Consider the following 19,527-nt stretch of genomic DNA (forward strand, 5'->3'; position numbering starts at 1 on the left):
AAAAAGGATCAATGACATCATAGGTGATGATTAGCACATGAGTTGGATTTAAGTGAGGCAAAGTCATCAGCCTCACTTTCTCTTCCATAGTCATCAGGATGATGGCAAGACAAAGATCAGGAGGCAAAGGTCATCACCTTGGAGTCTTTGATGTCTGACCAAAGTGCACCACTGTACTGGCTTCACTTGCCTTCAAGGCCATTGGAATGAATCCACACATTCCACCAGAAAGAATCTTCACATGGTTTGTGGTAGACATTCCCCTAACCCACTGACAGATTTGAGGCCTGTCAGTTACCTTCAATGTGTCTTCTCCTATCTGCCGAGACAGGTTTTCACCAGGTTGTGACCTCTGCACATAGGAGAGCTTCTTGGAGCCACAGGTGAGGCTCACAGGTGAGAATTGGGTGACAGGTGGCTACCAAAGATAAATAAGCAGCCCTGAAAAGATCAAGTCTTCCCACTAAAGGAACTCGAGATTCCTAAACACAGGGTAGAAGGAAGGGTAATGGGTAGAAGTTGCTAAGGCAGATTTTGACTCTCAAAATGTTTAACTTGATAGAGGATGAATTTCCAGCCACTGGATGTCTTCAAACACGGAACAGATCATTTTTTGAAGGAGATGTGGGAGAAAGGTTTCCTGTTTCTTTTAAAGGATGGACTGGATACTCTCTGAGATTTCTTCCAGACCTAAATCTATGATCCCTCTGAGATTCCTTCCATCCTGGAGATACTATGACTCTTGAGGCCAGTTAAGGTGAAGGAGGGAGCAAGGAGACAGCCAGTCAACCTTCACTGATAGTCCAACTGACTCAGCTGCCCATCACTCCCAGACCTTTAGTTTCTTGAGGAGGCTGGAATGGAGACCACACTACCTACCAATTATCTCCCTGACCCTGGGAGTAGAAGGTCCTTGATGGGGCAGTAGCAGGAGAGTGCGATGTGAGGGATAGGTTTTGGGAGAAATATGTCTACAAGGGTTTGGAAGGCCTGTTCACATTAATGCAGATGCCAGGGAAAGGCAGAAGAAAGGGGTTGTCTTACATCTAAACGTATATCATCACTCTAAAAACATACTTAGCATTATTAACTTACAGTGTAATTAATTTATAAGACCCCTTCGAATTCTGACAGATCATCTTATAGAGATGGGACACAGAAAGGATGAATGTTAAAAGCCTGTTCTATGGGAACAGCACATAAGAGGACCATCCAAGATTGGCTTCATCACTGCTTTTTCCCAGAACTGACTGCTTCTTTGGGCCCCACAGGAATTCTGCCAGTATCCAGATATTTCCTTAACACACCATTCATTCCCTCTCAGCATTTCCTCTAATGTCCAAGACCCTTTGAGATGTTTTCTAAACTCTCTCCCTCTTCTTTTTCTTTCTTCTATTATCTTTCTCTTTCTCTCTCTCATTCATTCTTTTCTTCATTCATCTTTCCCCCTCTATTATCTTTTTCTCTCCTACTCCCTCTCCTCATCTCATTATTTTGCCCCTCTTTTCTCTTATCTTTCTCCTTCAGCCCCTTTCTCTTCCTCTCCCTTTTCTCTTCTGTTTCATCCTGCTCATACATGCCTCATCATTCTCTCCTTTATCTTGCCCTTTTCTGTCTCATCTTTCCCTCACCCTAATTCTCTCTCCAGTTAGACAGGTTTTACAGGGACTATCTAAGCCCTAGTCCAGGACCATCTTCTCCTCAGTGAAGAATGTCATTCTGGGAGTGCCTTGGGCAGGAGGGTAAGACAACAGGTGGGTGAGGTTGCATGAAAGTCAGAGGGGGAAGGTGCTGGGCATGTCTATTGTAGGAAAGCATCCTCCCACCCACCATTTTCTCTCTGAAGTTGCTGCCTTCTCACTCTGAAAGCAGGAGGCAACAAAAGGAGAGGAAGTTTATTTTCCTAAGAGTTGGAATTTTTTTAGGCACTGGGAAAAGGATTGGACTTTGAGTCTGGTTACCTGGGATAATTCACACAGCTTGCTACTTCCTGCCTGTTTGGGCATTGTCATTCCCATTTCTGGATTTTAATTCTCTCAACTGTAAATGAAGAGGATTAAGTAGATGGAATCTAAGGTCCCCAAAGGTTTGAGAGTCAGTGATCACGTGAACTATCAGATAAGAAGAATTCTTTTTGCTTCTTGATTCTAACTTTGTTGTGTGACATTCCAACAATCTCTGCTATTTTTGAACTTCTGTGATCGTACAAGTTTGAAAAGAAATAGTGAGGGAGGGCTTGGATGGGAGGCAAGATCTAATCTTAGTGATATCATTTTTTCTGGTCCATGAGAAAGACTTTTGGATGTGAGATCAGAGGACCTGAGTTCCAATACTGTCTTTGTTATTTCCCATTTCACTTTAGGAGCCTTAGTTTCCTCATCTGGGGAAGGAAGGAAGGAAGGAAGGAAGGAAGGAAGGAAGGAAGGAAGGAAGGAAGGAAGGAAGGAAGGAAGGAAGGAAGGAAGGAAGGAAGGAAGGAAGGAAGGAAGGAAGGAAGGAAGGGAGAGAGGGAGAGAGGGAGAGAGGGAGAGAGAGAGGGAGAGAGGGAGAGAGAGAGGGAGGGAGGGAAGGAGGGAGGGAGGGAAGGAGGGAGGGAGGGAAGGAGGGAAGGAAGGAGAAAGGAAGGAAGAGAGGGAGGGAGGGAAGAAAAGGAAGAGATGGGAGGAAAAAAAAATTTACTCAGTGTCTATTATGTGCCAGACACTGTACTAAACACTTTACCATTACTATCTCATTTAATCCTCACAATAACACTAGGAAGTAAGTGCTATTATTATCCTGTTATCAACAGCTGAGGCAATTGAGGTAGATATAAACTAATGACTTGCTCTGGATCACACATTTAGTAAGGATCTGAGGCTGGATTTGAATTCGGATCAGAAGGGTCCACAGCTATATCTACTGCACCACCTAGCTTCAAGTGAAAGGTTTGATTAGATGATTTTTAAGGTACCTTCTGGCTCTGCTTATATGATGCTATGATTTTTTACATGGAATATTTATCCAAGGCCACATAACTAATAAGTGTCATAGCCAACATTTGAACTCCTATCCCTTGAACAAAGTCTAATGTCACTACCACAGAAGTTACCTCTCTGTCTATAGCATTAACTAGCAGGCTGGAGGACAAAAGATTCACATACAAGCTCTGTTTTGCTATTCCCAGGCCATTGGGTTTTAGAGTCCACTAAGGCTGAGATCTCCTCAGTCACAAAGATATTCCTAGATTCTAACAAAGAAGTAGAAAACTTTAGAGTTGGGAAAAAAGGCTTAAAACATAGACCATGCAGTGCAAAAATGTTTGTGGCAGCCCTTTTTGTAGTGGCTAGAAACTGAAAATTGAATGGATGCCCATGAATTGGAGAATGGCTGATAAACTGTGGTATATGAATGTTATGGAATACTATTGTTCTGTAAGAAATGACCAACAGGATGATTTCAGAGATGCTTGGAGAGACTTTCATGAACTGATACTGAGTGAAATGAGCAGAACCAGGAGATCATTATACACTTCAACAACAATACTCTATGATGATCAATTCTGATGAACGTGGCCATCTTCAACAATGAGATAAACCAAATCAATTCCACTTGTTCAATAATGAATAGAACCAGCTGCACCCAGTGAGAGAACTCTGGGAAATGAGTGTGAATCACTACATAACATTTCCAATTCCTCTGTTTTTATTCGCTTACATTTTTGATTTCCTTGTCAGATTAATTTTACTTATTTCAAAGTCCAATTCTTCTTGTGCAGCAAAATAACTGTATGGAGATGTATACGTATATTGTATTTAACATGTACTTTAACATGTTTAATATGAATTGGGTCTGCCTGCCATCTGGGGGAGGAAGTGGGGAAAGGAGGGGAAAAGTTGGAATAGAAGATGTTGCAAGGGTCAATGCTGAAAAATTACCCATACATATATCTTGTAAATAAAAAGCTATAATAAAAAAAAAATAGAACATACAATAGAACATTCCAGTTGGAAGGAGTTTCAAAACTAACAAACATAGAATGTCAGAGTTGGAAGGGTTTTAGAACATGAATATCAATGTCAAAAGGAGCCTCAAAATCATAACTTACCACTTTTCAAACTGGAACCACTCTTATATCACAAAATAAGAATGTCAGAGCCCAAAGAGATATTAGAATCTATCTAGTTCAATAGCATTTTGCAGAGTTCAAATTCAGACCAGAGCAGAGACTTGCTCAGTGTTGAGTTTAATGTGCTAAGTTAATGTCAGAGTGAGGTCTGGCACCTAGGACTTAGGATTCCCAAACCAGGGTTCTATATTCTCTATATCCAATGATGAAGGGTCATAGGGACTTTATTTCTGTGAACCTCTGAAGGCCAATAGAACAGGTCATCATATCCCTAACAAAGGGCTACTCTTTTTCCCAAGAGAGCTATTCTTAAATTCTCCTGAGGGATTCTGTCCATCAAGAACAAACTCCACTGGATGCTCCCTCTAGGAAGATTGCCATTTGGGTAAATCTTGATAGCACTGGGGAGGGCTGGGTATGGGGGCAGCTCAGGGATACAGCCTGTGCCTCTTACCTGCAAAGCTCAGTCCCTGCATCTTGAAGCTCTTGAGGAGACAGATGAGCACCTGCATTCTTGAGGAGCTGGATGATATCTCTGTGCCTGTGGGGGGGAAAAAACCATAAAAATTGCTTTGTTTTCTCTTCCTAGAAAGTTTAGCATGGTGTCTTAGAAATAATGTTGGATTGGGTATCAGAAGATTTATGTATCCAACTCAGGTCTAACATTTAGTACTTCTATGATCTTGGAATTCATTTCCTCATTGGTAAAATAGTAGAAAGGGAGCAGGGGGTGGACTGGATGACCTTCCATCTAACTCTAGATCTCTGATAATAGGATTTTTGGAACGTATTTCCCAAGGATTGGTTCCTAAGGAGGAAAAATTTCCTCTACCTGCCTCAAGGCTATGTCTAGCAAGATATCAGAATTATGGAATCCCAGAATCCGGGAGCTAGAAGAGATTTCACATTTACTGAGCAAGAATTCCTTCACAGTGTCCCAAATAGAAAATCATCCAACCACTCTTTATGATAACCAGTGATGGTTGAACTTTACCCTCACAGCCCTTTCCATTAGTGACTGATTCTAGTTTTTATACAGCTTAGGTTAGATGACTTCTAATGTTCTTTCCAATTCTGAAATTTTTTGACATTATTTTTTCTTTTGAACCTGACTGCGCTTCTTGATAACTTCTCCTAATTGTTCCTTGGCCTATCCTATGGGGACCAAATAAAACAAATTTAATTTTTCTACCTCATTATAACATTTTGATTACTTGAAGAAGCACCACTCACACCTATTATATTGGATAATATGATAGAAAAGAAAAATGACAGATGCAGGAGGAGGTGTAGCAAAATAGATTAAGTCATTGTGAACTGTGAATTGTTCTAACCATTCTGAAGAACAATTTGGAAACTATGCTTAAGCTGCTATAAAACTGCATATTCTTTGACCCAGCAGTACTAAATTTGTATCCCAAATAGATCAAATGAAAAGGACCTGTATATACAAAAATATTTATAGATCTTTTGGTGATGGTGAAAAACTGAAAACTGAGGGGATATCTATCAAGTGGCGAATTGTCTAGACAAATTGTTATACAATTGTGATGGAACACCATTATGCTATAAGAAATAACGAGAGGAACGGTTTAGAAAAACCTGGGAAGATTTAGATGAACTAACAAAATGAAACTAGCAGAACCAGGAGACTATTGTACATAGTAATTAACAACATGGTAATAACAATAATCAACTGTGAAAGATTTAACTTCTCTGATTAGGACAATGATCCAAAATAGTTCTAAAGTATTAATGATGAAAAATGTCATCCACCTGGAGAAATATGAGAAACTTTTGATGTGCAGGATTGAAGCACATTTTTATTCACTTCATGTTTCTTTTTTTTTTTTCTTGCAACATTATTGTTAGTTTAAAAACAATGTCATATATATGACTTCATGTATATAATTGATATCATATTCCTTGCTTTCTCAATGGTTAGGGGAAAGGCTGGAGGGAGTGAATTTGAAACTCAAAATTCTAAAAACAAATATTAAAAAAAAAAAGTTGCCCCCTCCACCCAATACTTGAAGACAGTCACATCATATACACTCTAAATTCTCTCTTACCTAGGTTTTCATTATCCCTATTTCCTTCAGCCAATTCTCATTATGTCATGATCTCTGGTTCCTTCATAATACTGGTCACAATCCTCAGAAAATTCTTTAGCTGGTCAGTGACCCTGTACAGAACTAAGCAGGATCTGACCAGGGCAAGGGACTATCTCCTAGCTTAAAACTCTCAGAAGACCAATTAGATCCTGAAGCTCTTGAAGAGACAAATGAGCACCTGCATCATTGAGGAGCTGGATGATATCTCTGTGCCTGTGGGGGGGGAAAACCATTCCCCTGATTGTGGCTCCTAAAAGACTAGGTTGAAAGCATTGAATTTGGGTCTCTGCAAAATCCACTGGGGAAGTTGCTGTCATTACATTGCCTCCATACTGACAGCTCCAGTTAGATAATGTCTTTTCTAAAATGTGGCAACTGTGACTTATTTAGTGGAAAGAAATCTGGATTGGGAATAAGAAGGCCCTGTATTCAAATCTCAGCTCTACCACTTACTAGCTATGTAACCTTAGGCAAATAATTTCAATTCTCTGGCTTTTAATTTCCTCATCTGTAAATTGAGGAGTTTAGATCAGATAATCTCTCAAGTTCCTGGCAGGTCTTAATCTATATTACAATGATCACTACTGGAACTCTTCTTGTACTCTAAAGTACAAGAAGCTGTGGTTCCTTCAAAGGGTCTAGCATTTTCCTAGGGAATAACTTTATAGGCAGTAATATTGGGTTAATACACTTATTTTTTAATGTATTCATTGTTGTGAGGTTGTACCAAAAACCACCTAGGCAGAAGAAGAAAAGAGATGAATAGTTTAGGAAGCAAACAATAATAAACCTGGCATGAAGGCATGATATAGAAGTGATGAGAGCCATCAATCATCCAGATTTTGATAGAGAACTCTGTGTGTGTGTGTGTGTGTGTGTGTGTGTGTGTGTCTGTTTCTCTTTCTCCTCTGGAAGAATACAGCAGATAATGAATTCTTGCCTTTGCTTTAAGATTTTAGTCTTCAAAAGATGGAGAAAGCAATAACATGAGTTCATTATAACCAGTAAGCTGGTTGCTAAAGTAGAAACTTAGGAGGAAAGTTCCATCTTGGAATTTGTGATAGAAAAGGAGAAGGAAAATTAAGCACTCCAGTGTTTTTGATGACAGATTTCAAAAGTAATAAAAGGCACAAAGGCAAAATTTTATAGACTACAATGATGCAGGGAGACATAGCTTTTAAAGAGATGTCTAGCTTTCAAGAATAATATTCTTAATAGTTCTCCGATTACAGAAACAATTCCTATAGGGAAGAACAGAGTAAACTCTCTAAAGTGACTGATGTGAATACACGGGCTAGATTTTTAAAAATAAGTTTTAAATTTATAAATCAATAAATGTAAATGAAGATCCTCCCAACTGGTTCTTTCCTATTCACAAGAGGAAAACAAAATACGGCAGCCTCATCATTAAAATAGATTACATAAGCAAATGGGTTCTAAAATACATTAAATTAAAAACCTCTAACTAAATACCAAAATAAAAATCTTGAAAATTAATGGAGAGACTAATAAAATTTTTTTTAAAAAATTAACTAAAAAACTAGGAACTGCTCTTTAAAAAAAATTTAATAGTGAATAAGTCATTGGCTAAATTTGAATCAAAAAAGAAGAAAATCAAATTTACCTGTATCAAAAATGAAAAGGGTGAATTCACAACCAATAAAGATAAAATAAAAGCAAGCATTAGGAGCTGGTTTGCCCTACTATATACCAATAATACTGACAAAGTAAATTAAATAGATGAATGTTCATAGAAGTAAATGGGTTGCTGAGTACAGTAGCTGGTAGTCCTTTCTACTAGTGAGTCTTAGACAGAGGATCTCTTGAGCTCAGGAGTTCTAGACCACAGTAGTTTAAATCTTTCAAGCATCTGAATTAAACCTGACACCATTATGCTGAGCTCCCAAGGATAGAAAGGCCATTAAGTTTCCTTAAGGAAAGGGTGAACTGGCCCCTATTGGAAACAGAAGTGATCAAAGCTCTCAAGTTGATCAGTAGTCAGATTGGAAACATGAACAGATAATATACTTCCAGTCAAAGTGAAACTCACCCCATCTCCCACTTCCCAAATAAATGGCTGAATGAATAAAGAGATAAATTTAAAAAAAAAAAAAAATAGATGGATGAATATACCAAACTAGCAAATGTGTTTAGAAAGTAATTAAAAGCCTAGCGCTAACTGAGAAAACATAGCAGCTGAATGATACTATACACTGGTCTGTGGCCTAAATATAATACAAGGTTTGAGCCCTTTGTTTTAGAATATGGTATATTTTTGTAATATCAGCATTTTTAGTTTTAAAACTTTACTTTTGTATGTTAAAACTTTAGTAATTTTCAAGTAAAAGAATTCAACATTTGATATAAAACTGACAATAGGAAATTGATTAACTTTATATTTAAAATACACTTATGTGTAATAGAAGTGAGTACAGGTAAAACATAGAGATGAAGACAAAAGTATCCTATCATCCTGGAGTGATAGCTTTAGAAGCACCAAAGCTCCCAAAGAGATAAGGCCCTCATAAATACTTAAGACAATAAAAAGAGGGTGTGGCTGTTTAAAAAAGTTATCTTGGAGGCAAGCAAAAGATGAAAAAGGAGATAGGACTGCTATTCAGAGTGGATAGGATAATGGGAATGGATAATGGAAAGAGATAGAAATAGATGATATTAGAAAACAAGCTTGCCAACAACTCAGAGCAACTCAAAGGGCATGTACAGGAAATTACTGAATTATTGAAACCCAGAAAACATGAAGATTCAAGTAGCAAAACAAAGGATGGGTCAAACAAATCACAGCAATGTCAAAATTATTGACATTTCAGGAAACTTAGAAAACTGAAATAGTCTTAAGCACTCGATTTCAGGAAATTGTTCAAGAAAACTTTCCACAGACTTCTGGCCAAGATGGCGGAGAGGAGGCACACAGCTGCTTGAGCTCCATGTTTTCTCTCAGAATTTATTTCATGATAAGCCTCAGAATTAATGCTTGACGGGGAAAAAAACCCACAAATAATTACCAACAGAAGACATCCTTGAAATTCGCCAGAAAAGGTCTTTTTTTGCTCAGGGGAGGGACGAACAGACTGGGCACAGGCTGAGGGCAAGTACCGAGATTGAGGCAGGCAGCTCACACTGCTCAGACCGGAGGGGGGAGGGGTGCGATCTCTGCTGTTTTGGTGGAGAGACCTTTACCCCAATGTGGATATTCCATCTTGGCAGCAAGCCAGGATCAGAAGAGAAGCTGTAAACACAGTAAAGAATAAAACCCCAGAAAGCTAGCATCTCTCAGGACCTGGCACCCCTACCCCTACCCCCACCCCCACCTGGAGTGACTCAGCCCGTTCTTAGAGCCTCAGAGCACAGATGCAGTGCAGCCATCGCTGTCCTGCTAGTGCCTTGCTGCTGTTTTGTAGATGAAGCCCAGTAACACCATCCAGCCACATCCCCTCCCAAAAGCAGATCATTTGTTTTTCTTATTCATTTGTTTTCTTTGATTCTGCTCTGACAAAATGAACAAAAAATTTAAAAGGGCTCTAACCATTGACAGCTTCTGTATGGATAGAGAGCAGACTTCAAACTCTGAGAAGACTAAAATCAGATTGTCTCCAGAGGAATCCCCACAGGGGGATATGATTTGCTCCTCAATACACAAGACTCTCATAGAGGAAATCAAAGAGGCTCTCACAAGAGAGCTAGAAAAGAAATGGGAAAAAGGGAAGGGAAGCTTGGCAAGAGAGTCTGGAGAAGTCATCCCATGCATTTCAAGACAGAGTAGATAAAGAAATCAAATCATTGAGAAACAAAATTAGTGAATTGAAAAAGGTAAATAACTCCAAGGAAAACAGGATTGATGAGTTGGAAAAAGAAAATGACTCTCTAAAAATTAAAATTGATGAAATGGAAAAAAATTCCATAGAAGAAAAAAACTCACTTAAAAACTAAATTGGACAATTACAAAAAGATATTTAAAAAGTGAGTGAAGAAAATACATCATTGAAAATCAGAATCAAACAAGTAGAATTGAATGACTCAAGGAGAAACCAAGAAGTAGTCAAGCAAAACCAGAAAAATAAAACAATGGAAAAGAATGTCAAGTACCTTATTGGGAAGATAACAGACCAGGAAAATAGATCCAGGAGAGACAATTTGAGAATAATTGGACTCCCTGAAAAATATGAGGAAAAAAAGAGCTTGGACACTATTTTCCAGAAATTATCAAAGAGAACTGCCCAGACATTTTAGAAACAGAGGGTAAAATAGACATTGAAAAAATTCATCGATCACCTACTGAAAGGGACCCTAAAAATCAAACCTCGAAGAAATATAGTGGCCAAGTTCAAGAACCAGCAGACGAAGGAAAAAATATTCCAAGTTGCTAGAAAAGATCAATTCAAAAATGGAGGAGCCACAATAAGGATAACCCAGGATCTAGCAGTGTCCACATGAAAGGAGTGAAGGGCCTGGAAAATGATATTCTGAAAGGTAAGGAACTTGGTATACAGCCAAGAATAACTTACCTAGCAAAAATGAGCATCTTTTTCCAGGGAAGAAGATGAACATTTAATGAAATAAATTAATTCCATCTATTCTTGATGAAAAAACCAGATCTACACAAAAGTTTGATCTCCAAATACAGAACTCAAGAGATTTCTAAAAAGGTAAAATCTTAAGAACTCTATTTCTGCCATAAAGATATGTAAAGAACACATGTATAATTTGTCCTAGAAACTAGAGGTGGAAAGGAAATTATATCATAAAAAAGGGGAAAGTGGGGGTACTACATCTCATGAAGAGGCAAAGGTAGCCTATTACATCTGAGAGAAAGACAGGAGGGGGATGAACATAGTGTGTATCAATAGACATATTTGATTTATGGTGAAACTCCTTCCACTTCATTGAAAAGTGGGAGGGAAAAAGTGAAAAAAGAAGGAGTAAGCTACAGGGAAAGGAATACAGAAATTGTGAGGAAAAGGGGTAAAATAGAGGGAGGAACTTTAAGGTAGGGGAGGGATACTAAAAAGGAAGGGCTGTGAAAAGCAAGTGGTACTCACAAGTTTAATACTGGGGAGTGGGGTAAGGGAGAAGGAAAGAAGAAAAGCATAAGCGAGGTTAACAGGATGGCAAGCAATATAGAATTAGTCATTTTAACCATAAATGTGAATGGGGTAAACTCCCCCATAAAGAGGAAGCAATTAGCAGACTGGATTAAAAGCCAGAATCCTACATATATTGTTTACATGAAACACACCTGAAACAGGGTGATGCATACAGAATAAAGGTAAAAGGTTGCAGCAGAATCTACTATGCTTCAGGTGAAGCCAAAAAAGCAGGGGTAGCCATCCTCATCTCAGATCAAACAAAAACAAAAATTGATCTAATTAAAAGAGACAAGGAAGGGCATTATATCTTGCTAAAGGGTAGCATAGATAATGAAGCAATATCAATATTAAACATATACGCACCAAGTGGTGCAGCGTCTAAATTCTTAAAAGAGAAATTAAGCGAACTTCAAGAAGTAATAGACAACAAAACAATAATAGTGGGAGATCTCAATCTTGCACTCTCAGAATTACATAAATCAAACCACAAAATAAATAAGAAAGAGGTAAATATAATACAAGAAAAGTTTGATATGATAGATCTTTGGAGAAAGCTAAATGGAGACAGAAAGGAGTACACTTTCTTCTCAGCAGTTCATGGAATCTATACAAAAATAGACCATATATTAGGACATAAAAACCTCAAAATGAAATGCAGTGAGGCAGAAATAGTAAATGCATCCTTTTCAGACCACAATGCAATGAAAATTACATTTAATAAAAAGCCAGGGGAAAATAGACCAAAAAATAATTGGAAACTAAATAATCTTATACTAAAGAATGATTGAGTAAAACAGCAAATCGTAGACATAATTAATAACTTCACCCAAGAAAATGACAATAATGAGACATCATACCAAAATGTGTGGGATACAGTCAAAGCACTAATAAGGGGAAGTTTTATATCTCTAGAGGCTTACTTGCATAAAATAGAGAAAGAGAAGGTCAACGAATTGGGCTTACAACTAAAAATGCTAGAAAAGGAACAAATTAAAAACCCACAGACAAACACAAAACTTGAAATTCTAAAAATAAAAGGTGAGAATAATAAAATTGAAAGTAAAAAAACTATTAAATTAATAAAACTAAGAGTTGGTTCTATGAAAAAAAACAACAAAATAGACAAAGCCTTAATAAATCTGATTAAAAAAAAGGAAAGAGGAAAAGCAAATTGTTAGTCTTAAAAATGAAAAGGGAGAACTCACCACTAATGAAGAGGAAATTAGAACAATAGTTAGGAGCTACTCTGCTCAACTTTATGCCAATAAATTCGATAACTTAAATGGAATGGAAGAATACCTTCAAAAATATAGCTTGTCCAGATTAACAGAGGAAGAAGTAAATAGTCCAAATAGTCCCATTTCAGAAAAAGAAATAGAACAAGCTATTAACCAATTCCCTAAGAAAAAATCCCCAGGACCAGATGGATTTACACGTGAATTCTACCAAACATTTAAAGAATAACTAACTACAATGCTATATAAACTATTTGAAAAAATAGGGACTGAAGGAGTACTACCAAATTCCTTTTATGAGACAGACATGGTACTGATACCTAAACCAGGTAGGCTGAAAATAGAGAAAGAAAATTATAGACCAATCTCCCTAATGAATATTGATGCTAAAATCTTAAATATCATTCCCAGGATAATACACTATGACCAAGTGGGATTTATACCAGGAATGCAGGGCTGGTTCAATATTAGGAAAACTATTAGTATAATTGACTATATCAATAACCAAATTAACAAAAAAAATATGATCATCTCAATAGATGCAGAAAACGCATTTGATAAAATCCAACATCCATTCCTACTAAAAACACTTGAGAGTATAGGAATAAATGGACTATTCCTTATAATAACAAGGAGCATATATTTAAAACCTTCAGTAAACATCATATGTAATGGTGATAAACTGGAACCTTTCCCAGTAATATCAGGAGTGAAACAAGGTTGCCCACTATCACCATTACTATTCAATATTCTACTAGAAACGCTAGCCTCGGCAATAAGAGCTGAGAAAGAGATTCAAGGAATTAGAGTAGGAAATGAGGAAATCACATTATCACTCTTTGCAGATGACATGATGGTATACTTAGAGAACCCCAAAGACTCTGCTAAAAAGCTATTAGAAATAATTCAGAACTTTAGCAAAGTTGCAGGATACAAAATAAATCCACATAAATCCTCAGCATTTTTATACATTACCAACACAATCCAACAGCAAGAGATACAAAGAGAAATTCCATTCAAAATAATTGTTGGTAGCATAAAATATTTGGGAATATAGCTACCAAAGGAAAGTCAGGAATTATATGAGCAAAATTACAAAACACTTGCCACAAAAACAAAGTCAGATTTAAATAATTGGAAAGACATTAAGTGCTCTTGGATAGGCCGAGCGAATATAATCAAGATGACAATACTCCCTAAAATAATCTATTTATTTAATGCTATACCAATCAGACTCCCAAGAAACTATTTTAATGATCTAGAAAAAATAACAACAGAATTCAAATGGAACAACAAAAGGTCGAGAATTTCAAGGGAAGTAATGAAAAAAAAAAAATCAAATGAAGGTGACCTAGCTGTACCTGATCTAGAACTATATTATAAAGCAGCAGTCACCAAAACCATTTGGTGTTGGCTAAGAAATAGACTAGTTGATCAGTGAAATAGGTTAGGTTCACAGGGCAAGATAGTGAATAAAAATAGCAATCTAGTATTTGACAAACCCAAAGGTCCCAACTTTTGGGATAAGAATTCATTATTTGACAAAAACTGCTGGGAAAACTGGAAATTAGTATGGCAGGAACTAGGCATGGACCCACACTTAACACCACATACTAAGATAAGATCAAAATGGGTCCATGATTTAGGCATAGAGAACGAAATCATAAATAAATTGGAGGAACATAGGATAGTTTACCTCTCAGACTTGTGGAGGAGAAAGGAATTTGTGACCAAAGGAAAACTAGAGACCATTATTGATCACAAAATAGAAAATTTTGATTACATCAAATTAAAAAGCTTTTGTACAAACAAAACTAATGCAAACAAGATTAGAAGGGAAGTAACAAATTAGGAAAACATTTTTACAGTTAAAGGTTTTGATAAAGGCCTCATCTCTAAAATATACAGAAAATTGACTCTAATTTATAAGAAATCAAGCCATTCTCCAATTGATAAATGGTCAAAAGATATGAACAAACAATTTTCAGATGATGAAATTAAAACTATTTTCACTCATATGAGAGAGTGTTCCAAATCACTATTGATCAGAGAAATGCAAATTAAGACAACTCTGAGATACCACTACACACTTGTCAGATTGGCTAAGATGACAGGAAAAAATAATGATGAATGTTGGAGGGGCTGTGGGAAAACTGGGACACTGATGCATTGTTGGTGGAGTTGTGAAAGAATCCAACCATTCTGGAGAGCGTGCATACCCTTTGATCCAGCAGTGCTATTATTGGGCTTATATCCCAAGGAAATACTAAAGAAGGGAAAGGGACCTGTATGTGCCAAAATGTTTGTGGCAGCCCTTTTTTTAGTGGCTAGAAACTGGAAAATGAATGGATGCCCATCAATTGGAGAATGGTGGGGTAAATTATGGTATATGACTGTTATGGAATATTATTGTTCTGTAAGAAATGACCAGCAGGATGAATACAGAGAGGCTTGGAGAGACTTACATCAACTGATGCTGAGTGAAATGAGCAGAACCAGGGGATCATTATACACTTCAACAATGATACTATATGAGGATGTATTCTGATGGAAGTGGATATCTTCAACATAGAGAAGATCTAATCCAGATCCAATTGATCAATGATGGACAAAATCAGCTACACCCAGAGAAGGAACACTGGGAAATGAGTGTAAACTGTTTGCATTTTTTTGTTTTTCTTCCCAGGTTATTTTTACCTTCTGAATCCAATTCTTTCTTTGCAACAACAATAACAACAACAAAATTTTGGTTCTGCACACATATATTGTATCTAGGATATACTACAACATATTTAATATGTATGGAAATGCCTGCCATCTAGGGGAGGGGATGGAGGGAAGGAGAGGAAAATTTGGAACAGAAGGGAGTACAAGGGATAATGTTGTAAAAAAAATTACCTATGCATATGTACTGTCAAAAAATGTTATAATTATGAAATTAATAAAAAATAAAATAAAATAATATATTTAAAAAGAAAAAGAAAAAAAAAAGAAACTTTCCACAATTAATTAAAACAAGCAACAATATAAAAATAGAATCCACAGTATCCTGATAAGAAAAAAAAAAATACTGAGTCATGCTTCCTAGACACATTACAGTTTAATTCTAACACTGTCACCATAAAAGGAAATAGAATCTACAAACTGCAATAATGACAGAAATAAAATTTGATCACAATATATTCCTCAAGGAAGGTTAGAGTCAAATGTCAGCCCATTGACATCAGGGAATTTTTTTTTTGGACCATTCTTCATGTCCCCAGTATTCAACACAGAGCTTGACATATAGCAAGTGATTAATAAATGCTTGGCAAATATGCATATGTAAAATTAAGAAACATAAACTATGAATCCAAAATTATCTAACTAGCAAAACTCAGAATATTGCATAGTTAAGAAGGTGTTCTAGAAATGTTTAGATTTTTTAGAGTCATATGTACTTCACAGAAATCATTGAATAAACACCAGTCTCTAAGTTACATGGATAAGTTTGATCTATTTCCCTTGCTCAACAATTACAATTTCCCAAATTCAATTCAATTTGATTGCATGCAACAAACATTTATTGAAGCACTGGGGATACAACTGATAAAAATAATTCTTGCTTTTTTTCCATTTCATTGGAAATATATAACATGTATCCAGGCATGTATAGTAGGAGATATTTTAAGGACAAGGAGTTTGGTAATATCTGGAAAGGTTAAGAAAAACTTCTTGGAAGAGATTATACTTTAACCTGAGCCTTGAAGTAATAATATAGGGATACCAAGAGGCAGAAATGAAGAGGGATCAAAATAAATTGATATGACTTGAGGAAATGTATGAAAATGAAAGATAGTATGTTAAATTCGGAGAACAGCTAATGCTTCAGTTTGGCTAGAACATATAAAAGGGAATGATATCAAATAAGACTAGAAAGGTAAGTGGAAGTCAGTTGACAGCCTTAAATTTCAGTGTAAGTTGTTGGTATTTTATGGCAGTGGTGAGGGAAGAGCGGAGAGGGATGGAAAAGGGTCAGTTTTGTACCTAAGAAAGATAAACAGGTAACAATAAAATGTGAGAACATGAGGAGTATTATATTAACCAAATCACTAAATGTTATGGAAAAGTATTATTAGATAAAAAGGGAAAATAAGGTAAAAGTAGGTAGGGGCAGAATAATGCCAAATTAAAACTCTTTATTAGATGAAGAGTAAAGACAAGTTAAATAAATTTATATAATAAGCATGATGAAGAAAAATTATATGTGTTAATTTTGTTCATTTTCAGTTAATTAACAATAGGAGTTTATAGTACATTAGAAATGTTTAACATGTATCCAAGTAATCTCGACTGCAAATGTATAACATGTATCCAGATAAGTATAATGGGAGATAGATTGGTAGTATCCAGATAAACCTTTGGAAATATATAACATGTATCCAGGTAAGTACAATAGGAGATATTCTGGTAAAAAAAAAATTTGAAAGAAATGATAAAGGAAAAGAAATTTTTTTTCAAATGTAATGCTTAATGTTAGTGTATTGAATTCTAAAATAAAATAAAAAGTTAGAGAATGAATTAAAAAACCGAATTTTGTTTATAAGAAGTATTTGATACAGAAAGATTTCAAAAGACTTAAAATAAAAGGATGATCTAAATTTTATCATTCTGCCATAAAACCAAAATATAGAACAAATTCAAATTCAGACCATTAAGCTTAAAGAGAAATAGACATTACATTATGCTAAAAGGTTATATTCAAAATAATACTATATTTTAAATACATAGGCACCTTATAATTCCATAGTAAAATTTGTAAAGGAAAAATTCACTTATTTAGAAGAAATAGCTGAAAAATCAACAAGAACAGGAAATTTTAACATCTTATTATTAGCAAATGACATATACAATAAAAAGATAAACAAGATAAATTACAGTGCTGAATAGAGTATTAAACAAAAGAGATCTGATGGATGTATAGGGAACTATAGGGAATTCAATGGGAAAAATAAAGAGTATATATTCTTTTTTAAAGCATAAATAGAACCTAAACAAAAAATGGATGGTATGATGGTAGGAAAGAAAACATAGGTAAATTTAGAAGATAAGAGATTTTGTTCACTACAGCTGTGACCATAATGGAATAAATTATGTACAATGAATAAAAAGATAAGTATCTCATAAAAACTAAAGAATGATTTATTAAGGAACTCTGTAGTTTAAAATGAAATTATAAAAACAATAGATTATGTCAAAGAAAACAATAATAGATATTACAGATAAAAAAGGCAAATGTGTAGTATTAAATGCTCATATAAGTAAAACAAAAAGAAATATATTAAGTTGAGTAGTCACCTAAAAAGTCTACAAAATAATGCACCAATACAAAGCAGAAAAAGATAAATAAAACTGAGAACAAAAAAAAGAGAAGAAATCTAAGACTATAAGACATAAATTTTCAAATGATTTCAAAAGATCAGTGAAAATAATAACAATAACTTGTGTTTGGTAAGAGAATTTAAAGTTTGCGGAATGTTGTTTTTAGTAACTACTCCCATGAAGTGGATATTAAAAGTAATGTCAATCCCATTTTATCATGGAAGAAACTGAGACTTAGTAACTTGAGGTGACTTGTTCAAAGTCACACATACCTTTTAAGCCACAGATTTTAATTAAGGTCACTCTTCACTCCAGGTCTTGTTTTCTCTTCACTGCACCACCTTGCCTCTCAAACTGATAAACAATTTAACAAGAATTTTAAAATAAAGAAAACTAGTCAAATAACCAAAATTAAAAATAGGAGAAGGAAAATCATGAGGGCATATATACATTAAGTAACCAAGAAAATTATTGACATCACAAATAAGTCTAAGCTAATATATTTGCAAATCTTAAAACATTCTTTTTTTTAAAGACTTCTTAAATTTTATTATTTATTCTAAACATTTTTTGTCTTTTTAAATTTTGAGTTCCAAATTTTTTCCCTCTCTCTAGTCCCTCCCCCACCTATTGAGAAGGCAGGCAATATAATACATCAAAATTATGCAAACATTTCCACCTTAGCCATATTGAAAAATAAAACTATTTCAATTTGTACTCAGTTCATCAGTTTACTCTCCAGAGATAGACAGCATTTTTCATCAAGTCGTTTGGAATTATCTTGGATCATTGTATTGCTAAGAATAGCTAAGTCAATCATAGTTGATCACTGTACAATATTGCTGTCACAGTGTATCATGGTATCCTGGTTCTGTTCACTTCATTCTGAATCAATTCATTTAAGTATTGACAGGTTTTTCTAAACTCTCTGCTATCATTTCTTATAGCACAATGTCATTCAAACAATCATCTCCAAAACTTGTACAAAACTTGTACATTCTCCAACTGATGGGCATCCCCCAGTTTTCTAGTTCTTTGCCACCAGAAAAAGAGTTGCTATAAATATTTTTCTACAAATATCCCTTTTCTCTTTTCTTTGATCTCTCTAAGATACAGATGTAGTAGTGGTATTGCTGAGTCAAGAGGTTACACAATTTTATACCCTGTGGACATAGTACTAAATTATTCTCCAGAATGTTTCAATTAGTTCACAACTCTACCAACAATGCATTAGTATCCCAATTTCTCCACATCCCCTCTAACAAGCTATTCCCCCCAACCTTTTTTTAGCCAGTATGAGAGGCATAAAGTGGTATTTCAAAGCTATTTTAAATTGCAGTTCTCTAATCAATAGTGACTTGGAACACTTTTATAGGACTATAGATAACTTTGATTTCTTCTTCTAAAAACTGCCTCTTTATATTCCAAAAGGAATAGAAGATTACTTTCAAAATACAAATAGTAACAAAACAAGAAATAAATAACTTAAATAGACCAATCTCAGAAAGAGAAACTAAACTACTTAAAAGTCTGCTTAAAAAAAATGCACCAACAACAATCACTGATCCAAGACATTCACAGAAGAATTTTTAACATTTAAAAAA

At 35.4% G+C, this 19,527-nt stretch overlaps 1 protein-coding gene across 2 annotated transcripts in view; it reads right to left on the minus strand.

The window, feature by feature from the left end:
* ASPG (asparaginase) overlaps positions 1-19,527 on the minus strand; it is a 123,980-nt gene that overhangs the window by 12,148 nt on the left and 92,305 nt on the right. For both annotated transcript variants that reach the window (XM_074291058.1, XM_074291057.1), the window contains exon 13: positions 4,563-4,649. In XM_074291058.1, coding sequence (XP_074147159.1) covers positions 4,563-4,649 — 87 coding nt within the window. The remainder of the gene's footprint in view (positions 1-4,562; positions 4,650-19,527) is intronic.

This window comes from Sminthopsis crassicaudata, chromosome 2 (genome assembly GCF_048593235.1).
Source record: "Sminthopsis crassicaudata isolate SCR6 chromosome 2, ASM4859323v1, whole genome shotgun sequence".
Classification (NCBI taxonomy): Eukaryota; Metazoa; Chordata; class Mammalia; order Dasyuromorphia; family Dasyuridae; genus Sminthopsis; species Sminthopsis crassicaudata.